Source organism: Xiphophorus hellerii, chromosome 2 (genome assembly GCF_003331165.1).
Source record: "Xiphophorus hellerii strain 12219 chromosome 2, Xiphophorus_hellerii-4.1, whole genome shotgun sequence".
In the NCBI taxonomy this organism is placed as follows: Eukaryota; Metazoa; Chordata; class Actinopteri; order Cyprinodontiformes; family Poeciliidae; genus Xiphophorus; species Xiphophorus hellerii.
The window spans coordinates 21,499,744-21,521,233 of NC_045673.1; the positions used below are offsets into that span (position 1 = coordinate 21,499,744).

Sequence of the window (21,490 nt, forward strand, 5' to 3'; positions counted from 1 at the left end):
CATGTTACATGAGAAAGTAACACGTTACAGTTTAAGAGACGCCTGTCTGTCTGTCCTTTCCATCTTTCTGTTTCATTTTTTCCTTTAGTTTTTTCTGGTCTCATTCCTTTTTCCCCGTTTTGCCTATTTTTGCTACAATCATTGCATGCTTGGGGTTTTTCGGGCATCGGTTGTTGCAGAGGAAGTACATTTTTATCGTCTGGTCTTTGTGCTGCTGGATTCTGTTCTCTTAGCCCAGTATTGTTCTTTTCCCCTTGATTTGTAGTATATTTTGAAGTCCTAGTTTGGCTCCAGGATGTTTACTATTCACCTTTCGTCAGTCCGCTCCCTTTTACAGCTGTTCCCAATCACCTGATTTTATCACCTGCATCTAATGCTCTCCACTCATTCCTGACTGTCCAAGGATCTACTTACTTTCTGACCTTGCTTTTTCTTTCCGTCTACCAAGTTTTACGTTCTTTTTGTTGTTTTTTTTTGCCTTATTCTCCCCCTTAATCTTTCCTTTCTTTCATTTTAACTTCTTTCTTTGTTCCTCTGGGCTTATCAGGTGCTAATTTTTTGTGTGTGAACCTTTGTATTCATATTTAAAATGGTTCAACAACAACAGCCTGGCAACTCTACTGACTTGAGTTTGGAGTTCGGACATGAAATATCTGGAGGAACCGTGTTTTCTTTCATTCACACGCTTTGTTTCTATGTTTGTGTTTCAAATAAACGGTACCAACTTGTGGTGGGGTTTATAGAATTCACACAAATGCACCTTATTATGTACAATAATCCACCTTTAAAAATGTATCGCACATGAATATGTATGCGTTTCGCAGAGAAGTGGAAAACATTCCTGAACACTGCAAATGTATTCAGAAAGATATTCAGCTCATAAATCACGGCTCGCAGAGCCCACTGTGTTATGTTTACTCTTTAGCGATCAACACGTTTGTAATAAAAGCTCTGAAATGAATAATCACGGCCGCCGCTCTCATTGGGTGTCGGACGAAAACCCAAATTCATGATGCATAATGCCCTGAGTGCATCTCTTGGTCACTTAAACATATCTTTGAAGAGCACACATTTATCGATCCTGACACGATAACTCGATTGAGTGCTAAGTAGACCCTAAACATAAAGGGAATCCATTTAGAAACACTCTTGCACATTTGAACAAAGTGATGATGAGGCATTATGTGAGTCTGCATACCAATCTCCATGACCAGACGAGCCATTTTCATCTGTATGTAAATGCTGAATATGTAAATAAGGCCAAGCAATGCCGGAGGAGCCGATGGCTGTTGGGCTCGGATTTATCACTCGCAGTGTTTGATCCACTGATCTCGTGGCGCACACTTTGCAACGGATTTCTTTTTTTACAACACATCGGCTCTGAAGACGGGACACAGTCGCATAATAGGCAATATTTCCCCTTTTCATTCATTCACTCAGAGCTGGGTCAGGGCTTCCAGCTTGCTAGATTGGATGAAAGTGGAGCCAGGCAGAGCAAATGCTTTCTAACAACAATGAAATCGAGGTGATGTGTTTTCTCACATATCTCCTCATTCCCTAATGCAGTGATGCCGCATTCATTTGGGGTAACTTTAATCTTGTTCTGGAAAATTCCATTAATCTTCAGCATTGCTTGCAATACAAAGAAGAAGATAAAAAAAAAAAAAAAGAAAGGAAAAAAAAAAATGCTGAGCGGTGGGAAAACCACTGATGCTATATTTCACATCCTCACACCAAGTGGCCCGTGTGCAGAACATGCATGTATTCCCCTGCATAATGACAAAGTCAATTAATAAGAACAAAAAAAAAAATCCTCCTGTGTGTGTGAAGTGCGAGTTACCAGCGAGTTCCTTTGACAGCCTTTAAGACGGCCTGTCAAAGGAATCGAATCGCACGTCGGGACAGAAATGTTGTCCTTGCCGTATATAGATTATTTATCAATCTGACCGTACACGGTGATGCACGGCTGCTTTTAGAGTCCGTTCACATACGCAGTAACCTCACATCAGCCTTACCAGCTGGCCACGGTCTGTTTTTCAGCTCAGAGGGTGCCTGACTGCAAAAAACACATTGCAGCCGACATTACCTGTCAGTCTGAAATGCACGTATACTGTTAATGTTGAATTTAGGGTGCAAAATGTAATAAAAATAATGAGCCGTGATTTGTTTGAGCCCTTCTGTATAGTGTGGTATTACATATTTTATAAGTTCATAGAGATTTTATGATTTAAAAACCTGCTTTATTCCTCTTGTGCCGAATTTGTGTGTGTGTGTGTGTTGCCTGCGCTACTGCTCTTGCTCTGCTGAACCGTAGCTGGTTTATTATTTATGCAAGATGATTGTTAAACACTGTGAAATGCAGGTGTGGCCTGTTTCAAACCGCGCTTTTGATTGGCTTTGTTGCATTTTTGCAGCAAATTTAGCCCGGAAAGCTTCGATAATAGATTTTGTGAAGTGATGAAATGAAAGCACCAGATTACTGCCCGGGTTCTGAGCAGTTCATGTATAAATGTATATTCCAGGTAGATTTTAGTGCCAGCGTACTTGCGTATGTGCTAAGAGCAAGCTGAGCTAGAGGTTGAATTTAAGATAATTCAAAGGGGGAGGGTGGATGTGTTATGTAATTTCCAGGTACATAATGCCATTTATAACACAGTCAAGTTTAATATTTCACTTTTAGCTGTTATGGAAATGCTAAATAACTTAAAAGAAAAATCTAACCACACAATTTGATGCCTTAAAACTGGCCTCTATCTTTAAGAAACTCCTGCCCTTTCCGACACTCCTGCTTCTCCTCGATGTAGTTTACAAACATTCTTAGGAACGTTGGGCTAGATGTAGATGTGTAGTTTCACCAGCTGTTTGCTAACTGCTGCTGCCGCTGGTCTGGAGGAGTGGGGATGCGTGAGAGAGGGGTGCTCAGTGGGGCGAAAGTTCGAGTGGAGAGAGCAGCTCCATGGAGGAGCTTTTTGAGAGCAAGCGTTTAGGCACCCCCAAATGGCTGCCACCAGGGACTGAAGGATTCCTCCTCCTCTGTGCACCACAATCTGGTTGGGAAAAAAAGTTGATAGACTAATATAAATCGGTTTTCTAAGTGTGTGAGCGCTGCATCTCTCTCACTCGGTGTGTAGATCAAGAAAAATACGGCTGCATTCCACCGATTTCTCCTCGGCCTTATTGTGATCTAACTACAGGGGATTTGTTGTTGGCTTGCAGAGTTTTCTCCTCTGTCTGACTGATCAGGTGCCCACGTGCTTTTTTTTTCTTAATTTAGAAGAAATGTTAATGGAAAGAATAAATAAATTGCCAAATGAACAATCTGAAACTTGTGTAAATGTAATTGGAGAACTTGTATGGGCAATCTGGACATTAAAAAAAAAGTGAGGCCTTAGACTGATTTTGCTAGATGTAGCTTCTGAGCCTGCAGAAACTGTTTGGAGCATTAGAAAGGCTACGAGAGACCTTGAATTCCATTGTGCTAAATTTCAATAATTCCATCCTGATATTTTTGATGCTTTGGGCTAAAATCACAAAAATTGGTGTGAAACTAGAGTCGCATGTAGCGAGCTACATGCAATCAGTGCTTACAACTGGGGGCTGCAGGAGGCTAAACAGAGCTCATGTAGTCTCAAGAACAGGAAATGAAACTCACTACCCTTTTAAATAAAAGCTGGATTTTCAAAATAAGAGCAACAATCGGAACATTTACAGCATGTCTGACGTAGGCTGGTTGAGTATCGGTTTAGGGTTGGATGTGACCTGTGGTCTGTACAATCCTAAGGCCCATGTGTAAGGCGCTGCATCGCTACCCTGAGCATTTACCTCGGATCCCTCTCTAAGCCCTCCTACCTTGACTCTCTCTTTCATGAAGACGGTGGTCTGGCATCTATAAAGATTCTGCATAAAACAATTTAAAGATGTATGTAATAAAGCTGTAACATATGACTCCATAAAATGTTAATAATTCAGCTCACACATCCATAACAGCCCTTTAAACCCCTGGCTGCTTGTGTGAAACTGTTGGTGCTAACAAAGGAGATTGAAGAAATGCAGGGACTCTCGCTTTTCTGTTCAGCAGAAAAAGAAAAAAAACATAAGATCTGTGTCTTTTCGCTGGTTCCGTCTCTAACAATGATCTTAATCTCCTTTGAGGACGTTCCCTATTTCCGCCCCTCGCTCTCGCTCCTCCATTTTGCAGTCATTTGCATGGGCAGAAAAGGAGTGTGTACAGAACACATTTCAGTGCCTGGTTCCTCTCATTAAGTCACCTGTCACTTCAGGACCATTATAGCAATCTCGCATTAGCATTCCCTCTCTCCTCCCCAATAAAACACCTGGTTCCGAATTGAAAGGAGGGTGTGTGTGTGTGTGTGGGTGTGTGTGTGTGAGCCTACAGGCGAATGGCAGCCTACACATCTCACTTTAACCACTTGTGTTTTACACCGCGGTTCGTCGCATCTCATAATGGTTTGCTGATTTTCATAATGTGCATAATACACACAATGCCAACTGGTGTAATGTATTCCTCTGAACATGAAAATAACACCCATCTCACTCCATAATCAAACGCACCAAATGTTCTCGCCGACTGTCGTGCTCTGCGCAAAAGAAAACGGAGAGAGAGAGAGAGAAAAAAAAAGAGAGTGAAAATCCTCTGCTTCCGTCTGCCAGAGGCGTGCTAACTTACCCAATCACGAGAGGACTAAATCAAGAATGCATTTGTTATCTCTTGGGCACAGAAACAGTCGAAGGCCCTCCAGATTGTTCCTGTACATTTCAATTAGATTTGACATGTGTTGAAGAGTTTGGACTTCAAAAAGCTGCGCTGCGCTGCGCGCCGTGCCGAACCGCCGCGTCAGGGCTCCGCATTGTGTGCTTGCTTTGAACGCTGCGAGGCTGAGGTGTCAAAACTGGCAAGCATGATAATGGTTATACTTCTGGTGGTTTATGGGGCCTACAGTGACCCTTGTGTGTGTTAACCTTGCTTCCTCTGCCTTATAAATCCTATCCGGAGCGTTTTATTGGGCCCCACTCGTCAAGCCTTTCAAGTTGGATTCGGTGGGCGGGGCTGCAGCAATGACGACGCGGCGATAAATTCGCCTTCTGATGAGTGCAGTGTGCAAGCGCGCTCGCTGCGACGCAGGATTGCGCGCTTGCTCGGTGCCACAACAAGTTATTGCTCCTTTTTACATTATCGCTACGCTGAAAAAAAATTGTATGTTAATTAAAAGTGACATTGAAACTGCACTGTTTTATTGTCCCGTCATAAATAGTAATGCGTTGTGGGAGGTGTGATAAATTTGATGCCAAGTCCCTGAATTTAAAGTAAACAGAAGTGGAAATAAATCATGTCTTTTTTTTGTTTGTTTGTTTTTTTAAGGTGTAGAAGAGAAAAGTGTGAGTTCAGAATTAAAAACAAATTAGAACTTCTTTAGTTCCTTAAGTTTGATTGCTTTAATTGCTATAGATTTTTAACATCTACTTGGATGAGGTTTAGTATCATGTTTTAAGGTATAAGGATTTAAAGGATCCACAAAAAAACAATTCTGTCCCACTGTTCTTGCAGGATTGAGGTGTTTCTAATGGCTTCTCAGAGACAGTGGAGGAATCACACATGGTCCAAAAGAGAAACCCGAAGCTTGGTTATGAAAAAAGGCAGACTTGTGATTCTTAAGGTAAAACCGCCTTGAAATGTGTGCTCAAGAGGTAAAGTGCCTCATGGTGGAACAATTAACTTTTCATTAATTTACAAGGGTGTTATCTGATTTGGATTTGTGTGTTCCTGTGTATATATGCAGCTCAAAGGGATCCGCTATCAGTTGAAACGACAGACTTTATTTGAGCAACATTTATTTGAGATGTAAAAACAACACAGTAGACATAGGCCATGTTGTTTACAGTGCAATGCATTCTGGGTAGATGATGTAAGCTCTGTCCAGCCAGAAGAGTAATGAGTAACTTTCACTTTTGTCAGTTTGGACCAGAGCACACTGAAGTAGAAGGAAACGCAGAAATGACGAGGGGAAATGAAAATGAGGAGGACCAAAAGGCTGAAGAGGAGAGATTCGGCCGAAAAAGCTAAGCGTTTGTGCGGCTGATGCTTAGAAATGCTGATGGCATGCTACTTAGAGCTCCGGTTTTTAAGTGAAGCTGTTTACAGTAAGCATCGAGAGCAAGAGATTTTCTCAAACATATTAGAATGGTGTGTAACGAAGACATAAACATGCTTCACTGTCACTTTAAATACGCATTCGTTATTTTCCTATTTGATTTAATTTCGTGTTCGCTTTTGCTGTCGGTGCTAGCTCCAGCTAATGGATCACAACCCAATCACATTAGTTTGTTCAGCAGATATCTGGTGTATGAGAACTTTGAGACAGTTTGCCTTTTGTGGGCTTTCTTCATCAGCCTTCATGACCTTGACTCCTTGTTTGACCTATAGGCTTGAGTCCTCTGTGACCTACCCATGTCGTCGGCCCAGCATGCATTGCATCAGTGAAAAAATAGTGATCTCTGTAGGTAAAAAACACAAGATGTCAAATTTATGAAGTAATTAAGTGTTTTCATGTATAAAAACAACTTTTAAGGTAAATAGCAAAATTATAACATAGTTAGGGCAACATGTTCAACTAGTTGTGGATCCCTTTAAAACACTTGAGTTGTTTCACCACTAGTACAACGCCCCTTGAGTTTTCCCTCTTTATGCCACACGCCACCATAAAATAGTCCATAGTAGTGAACTACAATGAAAATAATTCATTGATTTTTTTATTTTTTGTGTGTGTGTGCAAAAAAACAACCATCAACTGAATTGCATGTTGCTGAGGGCATGTCTCCCTGCTTTGAATATCTAGATAATTAATATTTTACCCATTTTTCTTTGAAAAATACTTCAAGTTCAGTCAGACAGCGATTTTAGAGTCTAGACACAGATTTCCATAAGATAAATTAAAACTAATTAATTAAAATTTAAGTGGTTAATGAAAGGCCCTCTGGTTTCTTACTGTTAAATACTTTTCCATAGCATGCCTACACAAGCACAAATACTTTTACACACGCACAGATATTTTTACACACGCACAGATATTTTGAGACTATTTTCACTCCATACCTATCAGACGGAAGAGTAATGTAGCTTGAAAAGAAATTATTAACCTGCCGTGACACTTTACTTTCTTCTTAAACCACATTATTATTGTACCAGTTAGCTTATTGTGATATATGTAACCCATTTACCTTACTATCATGAGAAGAAACATCAGAGCAGTGGGTAATTAATATATCGAAATTCTGCGAAGGAGTTCTTTATAAGATGAAAAATATCTGCTTTGGACCATCTTAACTCTCCTGTGAGAAATTCAAACTGATTCTGTGAACTGAGGCAGTTCATACTGCTGTTTTCTGCCGATAAGACACTGATTGCTAAAACTACTGCATGCAACCATATCTAAAAAAAATATCCCCTCACAGACATCGTTCCGTGAGAATCTCATACAAACATCTGCCTAATCTCATTTTATGGCAGTGTGCTGGTGTCATCTCCGCATAGCTGGATCTGACTCCTGCCACAGAAGTTTACAAACATTAGTGATTAGCATGAACATAATAATAATAAAAAGATAATTTATGTGAAGTGTCACTCTTTCAGAGTGAAATCATTATACAGCAAATATCTTCAATCAATTTAAAAGACAAATTCAGCATTTATCTGGCATTCTCTCACTTCTGGTTTGCCATTCCCCCTCTCTTCTGATCAAAACCTCATTTAAAGTGGTTGATGTGCTAGCACAAATCTGACTTTTAAGTAGACCAAAATTTCTCCATATGGTGGAGATTGAGACCTAAGTTGGAATACCCAGTGGTGTTTGAATTTCCACCATCTAGTTCAGATTTGAGGTGAAGAGGAAGAAGGAAGCAGTCCTACTTCACTATTCCATTCATATTCCACAAACCCCAAAGCCAGCCTTGATGTGCGTTTGGTCTCCTTCTCCTGCTAAAACGCCCAGCTGTGCCCAGGTTGCAGTCATCTGTACCCCAAACGCCACCATCGGATTAAAGGAAATGGTTCAGATGTTTTTAAAAAGAAGTAGTTTTTTGTGTGTGTGTGTGAGAAGACAGAGATTTGTCCCCAGTGGCAAGAAAACGGTTTCAATGGTTCAAGGTGATGCATTCAGACCTAAGAGTACTGTACTGACAGCCAAGCTATTAACTTCAATCTAATAGATGGTTCAAAGTTTGGAACAATTGAGGGTTTCAGCAGGACAGTAGTCCAAATCTCATCAAAACCGGTTTTGGTATTGACAAATCAGGCTAGTATTCACCTTCTGCAATCACCCCAACCTCAAATCTGTTAAAAAAAGGACTTTGATTCAAAGGTTCTCGACAGGAAACCAACCAAATGCCAATTGGTTGCCAAGTGATCAAATATCTAATGGTGCAGCACATTTCGAGCGCGGCGCGATTTGAACGGTTTGAAGCATTTGACGCGTCCGACGCTCCACATACACTTTGAATGTAAACCAAACCTCGTGCTCAAAACTCGTTTGGTGTGAACGCACCATAACACTGATAATGCCAGGCGAGTGCTGTGGTGGCGTAGAGGGTTAGCACGTCCCACGTTTGGAGGCCTTAGTCCTCGACGCGGGACGTCGCGGGTTCGACTTTCGGCAACCTTTGCCACATGTCTTCCCCCCTCTCCTCGCCCTCTTTCCTGTCTGCCTACTGTCGCAAAAAATACGAGCCACTAGTGCCGTAAAAACTCCTCGGAGAAAAAAAAAACTGATAATGCCAGATGTCTACAAAAGAACGTTGTAGAAATCTGTCTTCTAGAGACATTTATCCAGGTCTTGGTGGTGGTGAATGCATGGTTAGAGAAAATCTACAAGAAATTTGAAATCTGAGAACCAAGATTTTGTTCTAAACATTCCTTGAAGTAATTTGTTGTATCATCACCCCATAATGGAAGAAGAACTGTTCAAATGCATCACCGAAAGGTTAAAATTAACATCCCATTTAATTTCATTATGAGAGGACGTGAACTTTTGACAGACATTATAGACGTAGTGTGCTAGCAATGTTTAACGATCATTACAGGAAAGATTTCTACACTCCATGTTCTACTTTCCCATAAACAGAGATAAACATTTGTTCACAGCGAAGTGCAATTTTAAAAAAGCATAACACAAACTTCATTAAAAGAAAATCAGGGCATTGTCGATGTCTGTTACTGAGATTTCCCCCTGTTTTCAGAGTAAGCAGATGTGAGATGGAGAGGGTGTAGATAAACCGTGTCAGTGCGTGTGTGTTTGAGTGTGTCTGAAACAAACATGTTCTTGTCAGAAGCTGAGACCTCTCGTGTCTATCAGCGGCGATGTTTGTGTGGTTCCAGAGGAACGAGCGTGCCGATGTTCCAGAATAAACCCCGTCCTCCCAGTCCTCCTCCCCTGTGGGTTGCGCTTGACTTCCGCCGTTTTCACAGCTGCTCTCGGCAGTGCACTCCATTACACCTTAAATCACTTAAAAAGATCTGAAGCACCGAAAACTCCCTTTGCAGCTAATTCGCCCTGACCGCATGGATCATCCAGAGAAAACAAGAGCATGAAAACACCGCAACATCTGATTCCAGCGTAATAAGCTCGGATATCTTTAGATTGGGATACCAACAGCCAGTATAAAACTATGTCACGACGATGACGCTTTAGCACGGCTTTTTCAAAGGGCGCCGCAAAACAAAACGCCACAGATAGAAATCTCCTATTCTGCGCCCAGTCAAGCGTTTTGCTTGAAAATCGGCGCAGATCCGTTTCGACAGAGGCACATTCCTCTTTGTTGGGTATCCAAAAAGCGGCCGCGGAGATTAGGCTCGATAAATAGGGTAGGATAAGTGGTTCTTGTCCTGTGTTTGGTGGCATAGAGCAGAAGACACACAGAGGCATGACATGCAGCTGCACAGAGCTATTGATTCTCCACTGGTCTCCAGGCACCCTTCCCTTTTCATTCAGGCTGCCTGCCAAGAGCCTCAGAACAGGAGCCCCCCGCTCTCCTCTCCCAATGTCTGCACGTCTGCTTAAGCACAATCAATGGGCCATCAGCGGGGGAGAGAATGCCCGCCACTGCCTTTGCTTCCATGGGGTGGGAGAAATGGGAAATTGAAAATATACATAGGGGGAAATGCATCATGATAACCGTGCTGGAGTGAACAGCCTTCGGAAAGGAAAAGAAGAAATCTAAACGCTTTGCTTTCGAGTGCAGGTTTCAGTCACTGGTGCCGCTGATAGTCTTTAGAAAGCTTTACTTGAAGCTAAATGAAAAGACCAACTCATTCGTATCAGTCTAAATAGCTATTTGTTAGATGTTTTTCTGCATCCTGGACTCTGAAACAAAGCACCAAAACACCTCATTTACTGGAGGAGAGTGCAGCATATTCTCTCAATCTGGTTTCTTTTACAGACAATTAATTCAGCTCTACAGGTTGTATGGTTCAGGTGCATCTTAATAAATTAGAAAATCACTGAAAAGTCGCTGTATTTCTGTCGTATATTGCTAAAAATTGAAGTCGTACTATACGCTGCCTACAAAACGTGCTAAGCTCCTTGGATGCTTCGCCCTTTTTAGCGGTTTTTGCAAGTCAACTATGATCAACCAAATTTGACGTTTTTGACAGAGAAGATGTACAAAAAAAATCTTTTAATGACAAACTGAAAACTGATTTCCACAAATTAATTAATGACACATATAAATATGTCACATAAAATAAGCGACTGCGTAAATACAGTATCTCCCCCATTCAATGTCAGCATATAGTGCATGGGCCTTTGAATGCAGTCATCCTGAGTCTGTGTGGACAGTCTCAGGCAGGCTGCAGTTTCCCTCCATTCTCCCTGCTAATCTGTTCAAGCTCTGTCAGGTTGAAGAACCTGTTTGAAGTAAATGCACCAATTCTTTATCGGATTGAGGTCTGGGCTTAGACTAGACCACCAAAGAGCATCCACCTTGTTGTCTTGAAACCATGTCTGTGTAGCTGTAGCTGGATGCTCCGGGTCGTTGTCTTGCTGGAAGATAAATGTTAACTCCTGTACCTGTTCTCAGTCTGATCTAGTCAAATTTACACATGGGCCATATTCCTCCCATTTCTTGATGATGGATTTAGTTGAACTCCAGAAGAAATTTGAGTTTTGTTTTGTTTGGGGTTTTTTTTGGATCCATCCCCTGACTTGTACTTTTCTAAAACATTTTCTCTGATTTGCTTGGGGTGTTCTTTAATCTTCATGCTGCAGCAGTAGCCAGAAAATACCGATTGACCAAGGGAGAAGGGCACTACATGGCTTAGTGGTAGAGCAGATGTACTGTATGAAAAGGCTGCAGTCCTCAATGCAGTTGTCCCGGGTTTGATTCCCAAGCTGTTTGCTCATTACCTTGCTTAAGGACCATGCTATATCTGTGATTTACAGTCCAAACAGATTCTATGGTACATTGTCAAAACAAAGATAAAGAACAACTGTACCAGCAGCTGAAGGCTGCTAATAAAGCAACTCTGGTTTCCTTTAAACCTCAGCAGAGGCACAGGCTGAGTTCCTCCATGCCACTCTGCATCGATGCAGTAATTCATGTAAAAGTAGCCTTGACTAGGAGCTGGCTGAGTACTGACGATACATAAACGTCATTTTCAGTAGGTTGATGTTTTTCATCGGTGTTATGTGCAAATTCTAATTAAAGTTTTCTGATTAAAAAACTGATTTTTTTGTGTATTTTTAATCATCATTTATAAATCACAGTGTGCATAATGAGTCTACATAGTACGACTTTGTGGCGGAAGTGATTAATTGGATTCATCGTGAACTAATTTAGTATTCGATTAATTGTTAACTGGAGTACACGGACTCAAAAAAAAAAGGCCATTTGCTGAAAGAACGACATATTCAGAGCAGCAATTAAAGCAAAACTGTACAACAAATACACATGTGTTGATTTTAAGATTGGTTAATTGATAAATTAATCAACAGATTATCCCTAGACTGAGTTCATGTGGAGTCGAGCGGAAAGGGCTGAGCGTTTCGCAAGTTGATCTTAGAAATTTTGGGGGGGTTACCTTTAGATGCATTCTTTGCTACAAATGAGCAAGTGTTCACTAAAGGAATGCTAAGATGTTGCATTTTAGGCAATAAAATTTATATTTTGTGTCTTTTTAAAGCACTTATTTTAAGTGGTTCAATGAAAAATCTGCAGAATCTGCCAACTTTTTATCTGATTAATCATCAGAATAATCGACAGATCAATCAATAACTAAAATAATCATTAGTCGCAGCCTTATTGTGACTTTCGCTTTTTAAACTGAGTCACTGAAAAAGGATTCCACTCGGTTATGTTCCAATATATTGGAACGCACCTGCATGCGTTTCGTTTTCCGCAAACGCGCCTCAGACAACGATGGCTCCAGCGAAGAGGGCCCGCTTGGTTTTTCAGCGACGCTTATTCGGGCTGCTCCAGCGGTGGTCCACTATGCAGCATTCTGCACCAACTGGGAAGCTCGAGTTCATGTTGCAGATCCGTCAGCCGGCTGTCAAGGCTCACAATGGAGTGACAGCGACGTCCCCATTACCAAGGACGTCTCAGTTTTGTTCCAGCACACAAAACATCTCTTTCGAATCCATCTCGAGCAGCACAAAGGAGAGAACTCCGAGCCGAACCCCGGTGAATATCTCCGCTGCACCCACCGTAAGATAAATAATGTAGCCTCTTGCACAACTCATCTTTCATCTGTGCTTTGAATCTAAATGGAGGGCATGTCCGGCACAACGCCGAGCCAGAGACGGCGGACCGAGCATATTACTAATTATGTGCTCACTGGTCATTTAAGGAGGGTGAGTTGTAGTCTGACTGGTATTGAATGAGAGCAGAGAGAAGATTTGTATGTGCCATTAAGAGGACAGTACGTCCACTAACTCAGTGTCACCCACATAATAGGAGCACATAGGAGGAAGCCGGTGAGACAGAGAACACCTTGAATGATGGCAGTAATATTTAAAAACCACACAGACTTCCTGCGGAACCGAGAGAGAGACGCGGAGCTGCGTCAATGCAGGTGTGAAGACAGGGGGTGCGGGGAGGGAATAGGAGAAGGTGCAGGGATTTTGGTATTCAGCCCTGAAAAACAAACAAAAAAAAAAAAAGAAGCCAAAAACCTGTAACGTTCGGGATATTTCTGCCATGCGGACACTTTGTTCACGCTCTCGCCACGCAGGGTTGAGCGCCGTGTGGGGATAAATGCACACAACAGCTGGAAATTTGTTTTGCATGTTTGATTTGTGATGTGGGGGGCTTTGAGATGAGCGCGTTATTTCAACAGGACCTCGTTTCTGTGTCATCAGCAGCAGCGTGAGAGAGACGGAGTGGGCAGGGGGATGGAAGATGTGGAGGGGAGTGGGGAGTGGAGGGGTGCGCTCAGTTCTGCAGCAGTGAGTGAAAAGGCAGCCAGTAGCGTTTGCTTCCAACATCTGCAATTGTCTGATTGTGATTTCTGATCAACTTAGTGAAAAGAAAAAAGCAACTGGTGATTTTTATTTATTTATTTATTTTTAGGTAGCATCTTGGGAAAGATATCTCACTCATGCAGTGAATGATGAGGATAATAGGCCAAAATAGCTGAAATATTATTAATATAATTTCAGGGCCGAGGATCCGAGCACTTGAGTGTTCACATCAATACAAATTAATGTGATGTAATCATCTTAACGGTGTTTAATTATTTTATGCTACATCAGCACACAGCAGCCGCTGACATTGTGCATGGGCATGAAATTAGCATTCAAATATTTACTGTACCTCGCTGAAAAGGAAAATGAGCTGAGAGAGGATGAATGAGAGGCAGAGAGCAGAGGAGGAGGGGAGAGGAGAGCCGCTTCCTCTGAGTGCACTTTATCACCAACAAGTTTACATTCGGTTTAATCCCTGCTGCTAAAAAGATCTGGGAATTCAGGGTTGGTTTTTTTTCTGTCTTTGTCAGCTAGGTTACAAGGGTCTCCATTCTTGGTTTCACGAGGCCTATTTTTTTATTATTGTTAATATCATTTTTCATGGGGACCCTGAACCGTTGCTGTGAGCTTTACAAGCGATCCACAGAAGACCCTTGAAAGCGGGCAGGGACGACGCTTGACCTTCAGCGCGGTGATGGGTTCGGCCTCATTGACGGTGTGCAGCAGATCCGCCAGCAGCACCGTGATTGGCCGGGAACAGCTCAAGGACTTTTTAATATGTCCTAGTGCACACCTGCGGCAGCATATCCAATCAGTAAAGGTGCCTTCAGAAGGTTTTTCATTTGTTTTTGGTGGGCAGCTTAATAATCTCTAACAATCTTGTGGTGGCGCCATTTTAGACTTGTAGAAGTTTTTACATTAAAACATTTCTTACTTTAATGAGAGATTATTTCACCAGGAAGAACAAGAGTAACGTTCCCCTGAGTCTCTCGCCTCGTTGTTGTCCCACTGACCAAGTGGCAAAGGAAGTCAAATTCAGTTTGTGGCATTATCATACGGCTCTTGGCAAAATGTAGCGTTTCAGTTGTTGATGACTTTGTATTTTCTGATGTAAAGCACTTTGAAACGCCTTATTGCTGAAATGTGCTATACAAATAAACTTGATTGATTGATAATTATTAAATAAGCACTGGCAGAGCTTCAATATAGGTGATATGGCTCTCTGCCCGGGGAGTCACGGCCCGGAGGGTATTTTATTTATTTTTTTTCTGTTGCTTATTTGCACTTCCAGTCATTGTTGAACCCCTCAGTGTATTAAAATAACCCTGTACACCGAAGCTGTCTGGTAAAAATTGATAAAACTTTAAAGCAAAATGCACAACATGGTGTAATTGCTTTCATATACAACAGGAAAGTAACAAATATTTCAAATGATAGAATAACATAGCTGATCAGTACGACTGTAATTATGCTCTCAAAAAAAATGAACATATTGTTTAACTTTTATTACGTACACTAAGGCAAAACCTTTTTTGTTCTGCAGAATATTGTACCTTTTGTCATTTTCTGTAGAGAAACAAGAATAACAAACTAATTGAGGCTGCTTGACAAACGTACCTCTTGTAACATCCTGAAGTTTTCAAAACGGTTCACTTTGTACTGTTCTGTTTGTTTTTTACTCCTTAAAATATAAGATTTATTGGTCTTTTAAGTTGAACTGTAGCGTCCTCCGTTTAGCCAGCTGGAGAGGCAGTGCGCAGCAACATGTTGCGAGTGGATTTTACTCAACGCTTCATAGAGAAATCTGGTCTGGCATCCTTTTAATAACGCTTTAACCTGTAGAAACACGACGGTTGGATAACAGTTTGGAAAGCGAAAACTTTCAAATCCTTGGTGACAATCACAGTAAGGTCAAACTTAGACTGGATTCATTACACACTGATTGGAAATGAAGACTGTGATTTGTGAAACTTCTTTATGGGGAAAAAAGATAGATTCTCTCTATTCTCATAAAAAATTTTTTTAAATATGCATCTATCTTTCAATGCATACACATATAAATCTGCATAGTTCATATCAGATCAATGTTTTTGGTTATTAATGTTTCTAAAAAGCCCCCCCTCCCCTCTCCAAATAGGCTAATAGCTTCTGCTCTGGGTGGCATTCAGGAAAGAATCACCACTGCACATGTATGTAACAATATTTCACCTTAGCATCCTGCAAAGCTTTGGGGGGGGAGAGGGGAGGCTTTCAGAAACTTGCGTGATATCCACCTACCCCAGTGTTGTCATGGTGACGATGGTGTACCAAAAGGCTGCGGGGATGCTGGTGAACTTGGTTGCTGTGGAGCCTTTCTCTGCATAAAACATGACCGTGGCGAATATAATGATGGCCATGGTGAGGGAGAAGAGGAGGAAGCCCAGCTCGGAGGCGCAGCTCTTCAGGGTGTAGCCCAGGATGCGCAGCCCCGCGGAGTGCCGGGAAAACTTGAAAATCCGAAAGACGCGGAAGACCCTCAGCGTGACGAACGCCCCGCTCACCTGGTCGTTGTCGGTCATGACCAGGCCGATGTAGTAGGGCATGATCGCCACCACGTCGATGACGCTCATCACGCTCTTCATGAACTTGCAGCGGCTGGGGGCGGCGATCAGGCGGAGCAGGTACTCGACCGTGAAAATCATGACGCACGCCGTGTCCAAGCAGAAGAAGGCGAGCGCGTAGCGGTCCCCGCAGGACATCTCCTTGGACCTGTTGGGCAGAGTTCCGCACGGCACCGTCTCCACCACGTTGGCCATCACCGAGATGGCGATGAAGAAGCCCGTCACATAGTAGAACACCAGCGCCAGGGTGCTGGTGTGCGGGTTTTCAAAAGCCCGCCACAGATACTCCCGGAACGTCAGATTCACCGGCGTGACGTCGTTGTTCATGTCCATCTCCTCGTCGTCCTGGAGCCGCTCCGCGTTCTCGCGCCTCCGGTCCTTGTACTCCTCGTAGCAGCAGTCCCCGATGATCTCGGGGATGATGCCGAAGAAGGCGAGCTCCTCGTCGTACGCCGATATGCACTCCTGGCGCGGGTAGTGCAGCTTGCCCGTGCGGTAGAAATTGAGGATGTGCCTGAAGATGTCGGGGTCGCGGTCGAAAAAGTACTCGCTGGTCTCCTCGTGGAAGAAGAAGTCCCTCTCGGTGCTCCCCAGCAACGTGTCCGGGTACCTCTCCAGCGTGGTCCGCCACGTCTGGAACTTGGTGCCGCTCACGTTGAGGATGATGAGTCCGTCCTGGGCTTTCCTCTTGTCCTGGGGAGGGATGGGCATCGGGGTGCTCGCCACCGGCATCCACCCGATGGCCGCCGCTCTGGCGAAGGGAAGCCATGCCGCTACACCTGCTGCCATGCTGACCTGTAGTTTTTTTTTTTTTTTTTTTTAACGACCCTTCTCCGCTTGTCACAGTGCTACGGGCTCAGAGATAGATTGCATCTGCAGGAGGAAGAGCAGATAGAGAGAGAAGCTCAGCGAAATAGGATGTTTTAAAAAAGAAAACAATCACTTAATTTGATTCTACCGAGCCTGTCCAGTCTTCTCTAACTGTTGTGTTAAGAAAGCCCACTCTTTGCGGCAGAATATCAATTAGATTCCCAAATCTTCATCCAACAATAACCGGGATTTTATTCCTCTCTCTGTCTCCCTTTGGAAATAAATCCAAGAAAAGTAAAAGACCCACCATAGAGAAGCTCCATCATTAATCTGCGTCCGCGATGAAGTCAATAAAACACTAATCCTCGGAAGGGAATATTTGCAATCCCGCCAGCCATCTATTACCCACTGCAGCCAGACGATTGAAGAGAAGAGGAGGGGGTAAAAAGAAGAAGAAAAAGGGAGAACTGCTGTAACGTTGCATCAACAAGTTAAACAATTGAAGAGGCGGACTCCGAGCAGAGAGTGGTCGTTTGTCCCTTCTTTACCGATCCGCAGGGCTCCTGGGCAAAGGTTTTCCCCCTCTCGCTGCAGCTACTCCTCAGCAAACTCATGTTCCCTTTTTTCGCTCGTCGACTGCAAGACCACCTTCCTACCCCTCCTCGCCTCCCCCCTTTTCTCAGCATAGAGCAGTGGAGAGATGAGAGGAAAATCGGATGCAGAGAGAAAAAGAGAGAGAGAGAGAGAGAGAGGGAGGAGCGGTCCTTTCTGCACCCTGAAATTCCTCTGCTTGCCTTGCTACAGCGTGTGCATGGGGAGCTATTCAATGCGAAACTCTGATAGGCAGTGTATCTCCTGAAGCTCGACTTTAGATTTGTGTTTGGAGTTAGTTTGTTTTTTCCCCAGGATGGATCAACAGCGTCTGCAGTTTACCTGAGATATCATGAAGTCCAGGGGAATGGAACAAGAAGTTCCTTTAAGTTTTTCTGCATATTTTGTTTTTCTCCTCGTATTTAAATCTGACCGTGACCAGATGTTGTTGCTTTTTTTTTATTGAAATATAACGTGTTTCCCACATTATTCTTATGCAGATTGGAAAAGCAGAATTTGATTTAAATTAAAAAAAAAAAATCCTGATTGAGATGAATATATAAAAAGGAAATATGAGTACGAACAACTTTGTGGATTTCTACACTTTTTCACGTTTTCCTGTCTAATGCCACGTCTCTCCACAAATCTCAGTCATCCATCCATCCATCCATCCATCCATCCATCCATCCATCCATTCACCCACAGTTTGCCCTGTTGTTGCTAATTGTTGCTATGCGCTGATGTTTTGAAAATGTTAAAGTCACGGTTTACAGGTTGTTCTCGTCTCCTGCGGATCCCTAATCCGCTTCCTGAGGGAAAAAAAGCTTATGCGACAGCGTGAGAAACATGCGAACAAGAGATCTGAGAGTCCGGACGCATGTGGTGTTCTGTTCGGTTAGATAACATGGACCATAATCTCACTTTATTAAAAAAAAGAAATGTGTGTAGGTCTATGTTTAAGAAATAAAGACAGCTGTGATAATTTTCAGTAAAGATGTGCTTATAATGTGGCTTAGATGCTTGCAATCAGCTGAGTATTAGAAGAGGCAGAGCTGATCAAATTCCTTGGCTCATGGAAGGTCAACTGAAGGTCAGATGGAGGACAGGTGACGCACCGTGAGGTCTTCGGAGGGGTCATGGGGTGATCAGGGTAAAAAAAAAGGTCAGAATTATCATCCCACCCATCTGTTTATTTCCCCATCCATTCATCCGACCACTGACGATGATGAAAATTCATGGGACAAACTTTTGCATTTACGCCTTAAAAACGATCTGAAAGGAAGTGAGGGAAAAACTCCGACTCCGGAAAGGTGTGGAATGTTTTGACATGAAAAATGTGCAGGAGCGCTCTCTTCATATCGGCAACAAACGATAATCAATATCGTCTTATGAACTGCGTTGTTCTGTTACGCTGCTGAATGGCTGTAAAGGTCAACATCATTGGGCTACACCAATCCGCTGACATTTTCCAAAATAACTATAATCAATGAAAAGCACACGGTCCCCGCCCTCCCCGTGCTGCAGCAGCATGGCAGCCTCCCACAGGCCTGCAGACAGCTGTGGCCCCCGGGGAGCCGCCGTGTCTGGATTCAGCTTCACATATCGAAGCGCTGACGCCGAGCTTCAGGCACTTCTAAGTGCTTTGGAGATGCTTCAGCACCACGGACAGCGGCGGTGCTTTCAACACGCTGTCCCGGGTTTATCTGCTCTGATGAATCGGCTCAGGAATCGTGCCAGTGAAGACCAGCGAAAATGGACGGCCACTCCGGATGAGGTGCGGCACCTCTGCTGCAGCTGTTGCTCTTATTTAATTTGCAGGGCAAACGAGCGGGACGCGGATCCCTGCTTTGCCGCTAGACAGTTTTGACGCTGCAGCTGTCCGGCTGATGGACACATTAGATGCTGCAGCAGTCAGACCTTTGGCCTCCTGCTCTCCAGACCTTCAGCAGGCTTACACAACATTCACACCCCCCAGCCTCTGGTCCCCTCTGGCACGGTGCAGCGTGTTGCTTTCTTTTTTTCTTTTTTTGAAGGCTGAATGCACTGAACTGTCAGAAGTCCCATTAGTGTATGCCGTGCATGTCAGCGCACACCCAGTGTTCAGTTTGAGCAGTCAGGCCCAGGGGCTATGTAATCATCAGAGCATTTAAATATTCCTGCGGTTGGCACCAAACAGAGGCCGGCCTGCTGAGCTTGATGGCTCAGGAGTTCAGTTTCTTTCACACCACAGATGTTTTTGTTCTTTCAAAAGTAAGAGTTAGGTATTACCTGGTGTTGAAGTGTTTAAACGTTTTAAAAGGGTACAGTAGCAATCTGATAATAGATTACCTATTCTTGGTTAAAAAAAAAGGCATTTGAAGTCATTTTAATGAGATGTTTAAAAATGGGCTGAAGTGACCGAAAGTTTCTTTCGCTGTTTGTAGCATACAGTAACCATAGGCTTGCCCTTCCCCAGCTGTTGTTGTAAAGCATTTGTCTTCTAAAACAAATTCCTGATTTTGAAATATCTCCATTTAGGGAAACACGGACAATAGATGGGGGGTGGGGAGGCACTGGGGTGGTACTCTTCATACTTAATGTGAAACAGTTTGAAAACCACAAGTGGCTAGCAACCATCTAGTCGGCTAGCTGATTTAAATCGGATGCATGGATATGAACCGATCAGGTTTTTCCTGACGGATGCCGGTGACATCAGTGTTGGATTTTCATTGAGGTCTGAAGTAATGTTTGTGATTTTCACCAAATCCCTTTGTTTTTATGCTAAAATACATAAAAGCGTGTGTTGGAGGTTCTTTGATCGTGATGGTAGTTCACGATTTAACAGAAACGAAAAGGAATTACAAGACTCAACATTTATGCATCACACCACATGAATCTAACCATGATCAAATTCCTCCCAAGCTCCCAAAAAATATTCATCAGAAGCACTATGGCTGATGTTTATAGAAGAACAATTATATCAGATCCCACCTCTGATGCACTTGCTCAGTAGAAAAAATAAAGATATTGCCAAACAAGCAAAACAAAAAACAGCAGACTCTCAAATTTGGCCAATTTCTTGGTTATGTATTTTTCTGTTACAGTTTTGTATTCCCACAATCTAATCGCTGTATTTTTAGTTTGCAAATTAAGCAAAGCAACTTGCTAACCAAACAATAAAAGAACCAAGCTATTCGTGTCCTTGTTTCAGTTATTGTGGATTTTCCATCGACTGCAGCTCCAAACCCGCGTTCCTTCATAAAACTGCTCTGCGTTCTGATGAATGACAGCGCGAGGGACAGACACACTCCGTGAAAAGCGCAGACTCCCAAGGTTGAGCTCCAAGGTGATTTTGGATGAATGGCGTCGACGCAGAAGCAGTGCAGATTATTTCATTACTCCGTTTGTGTGTTTATGGATTAGGGTCGTGCATCAGGTAATTAGTGCCCGTGCCCTCAAAAAGGTTGAACGGCTTCTGTTGCCGTTTCTGCTTTGTGTTTCCTCTGGAAATCTGTTTGTGCTGAGGCGGTGGTGTTTAGGGCTGATGCAGGCGACGCCAGAATCTAAAACAACAACAACACAAAAGAAACAAGTCGCCGTGACCTGCAGTTAAAACTAAATTGCGTTCAAATCCTCAATCTGTCTGCCCAAATAATAATTGCTTGCATGTTAAACTTGACCAACTCTAAGGCTTTTGGGATTTGATGGGTTGTGTAACAGGATGAATTTTGTAAACAGGTTCTAAAGGGTATTCGTTGCTGTAACACAGAGGCAAGCACCCAAAGCAAACCCAAACACACACACACACACAAACAATGTCTGATGAGGCTTTAGACATTCGTGTGGGCTCTCACACACGCAGCCATATTTTCCTGCACTTGATGCTCTGACAGTAGCAGACTGTCCACTGTGTACACTAATGCAGCCCACACTGCTGCTTGTTTTTTTGTTTTCTATATTTAGTCAGGCCCTGCTCAGTGATTGAGATGATTAAACAAATGAGTTCTCCTTCACTGGAGATGAGCCAAGCCTTGTTAA

The 21,490-nt window shown here is 43.0% G+C and overlaps 1 protein-coding gene across 2 annotated transcripts in view; it reads right to left on the reverse strand.

The window, feature by feature from the left end:
- The window catches only part of LOC116735702 (potassium voltage-gated channel subfamily D member 2-like), a 73,281-nt gene extending 55,239 nt beyond the window's left edge, over window positions 1-18,042 (reverse strand). Inside the window, exons 1-2 of one of the 2 annotated variants that reach the window (XM_032587745.1) lie at window positions 17,190-18,042; window positions 15,750-16,945 (exon numbers count right to left, since the gene is read on the reverse strand). In XM_032587745.1, coding sequence (XP_032443636.1) covers window positions 15,750-16,861 — 1,112 coding nt within the window. In that variant the 5' untranslated portion in view covers window positions 16,862-16,945; window positions 17,190-18,042. The remainder of the gene's footprint in view (window positions 1-15,749; window positions 16,946-17,189) is intronic. The other variant, XM_032587752.1, reaches the window with a different exon arrangement.
- Window positions 18,043-21,490: the final 3,448 nt, after the last annotated feature.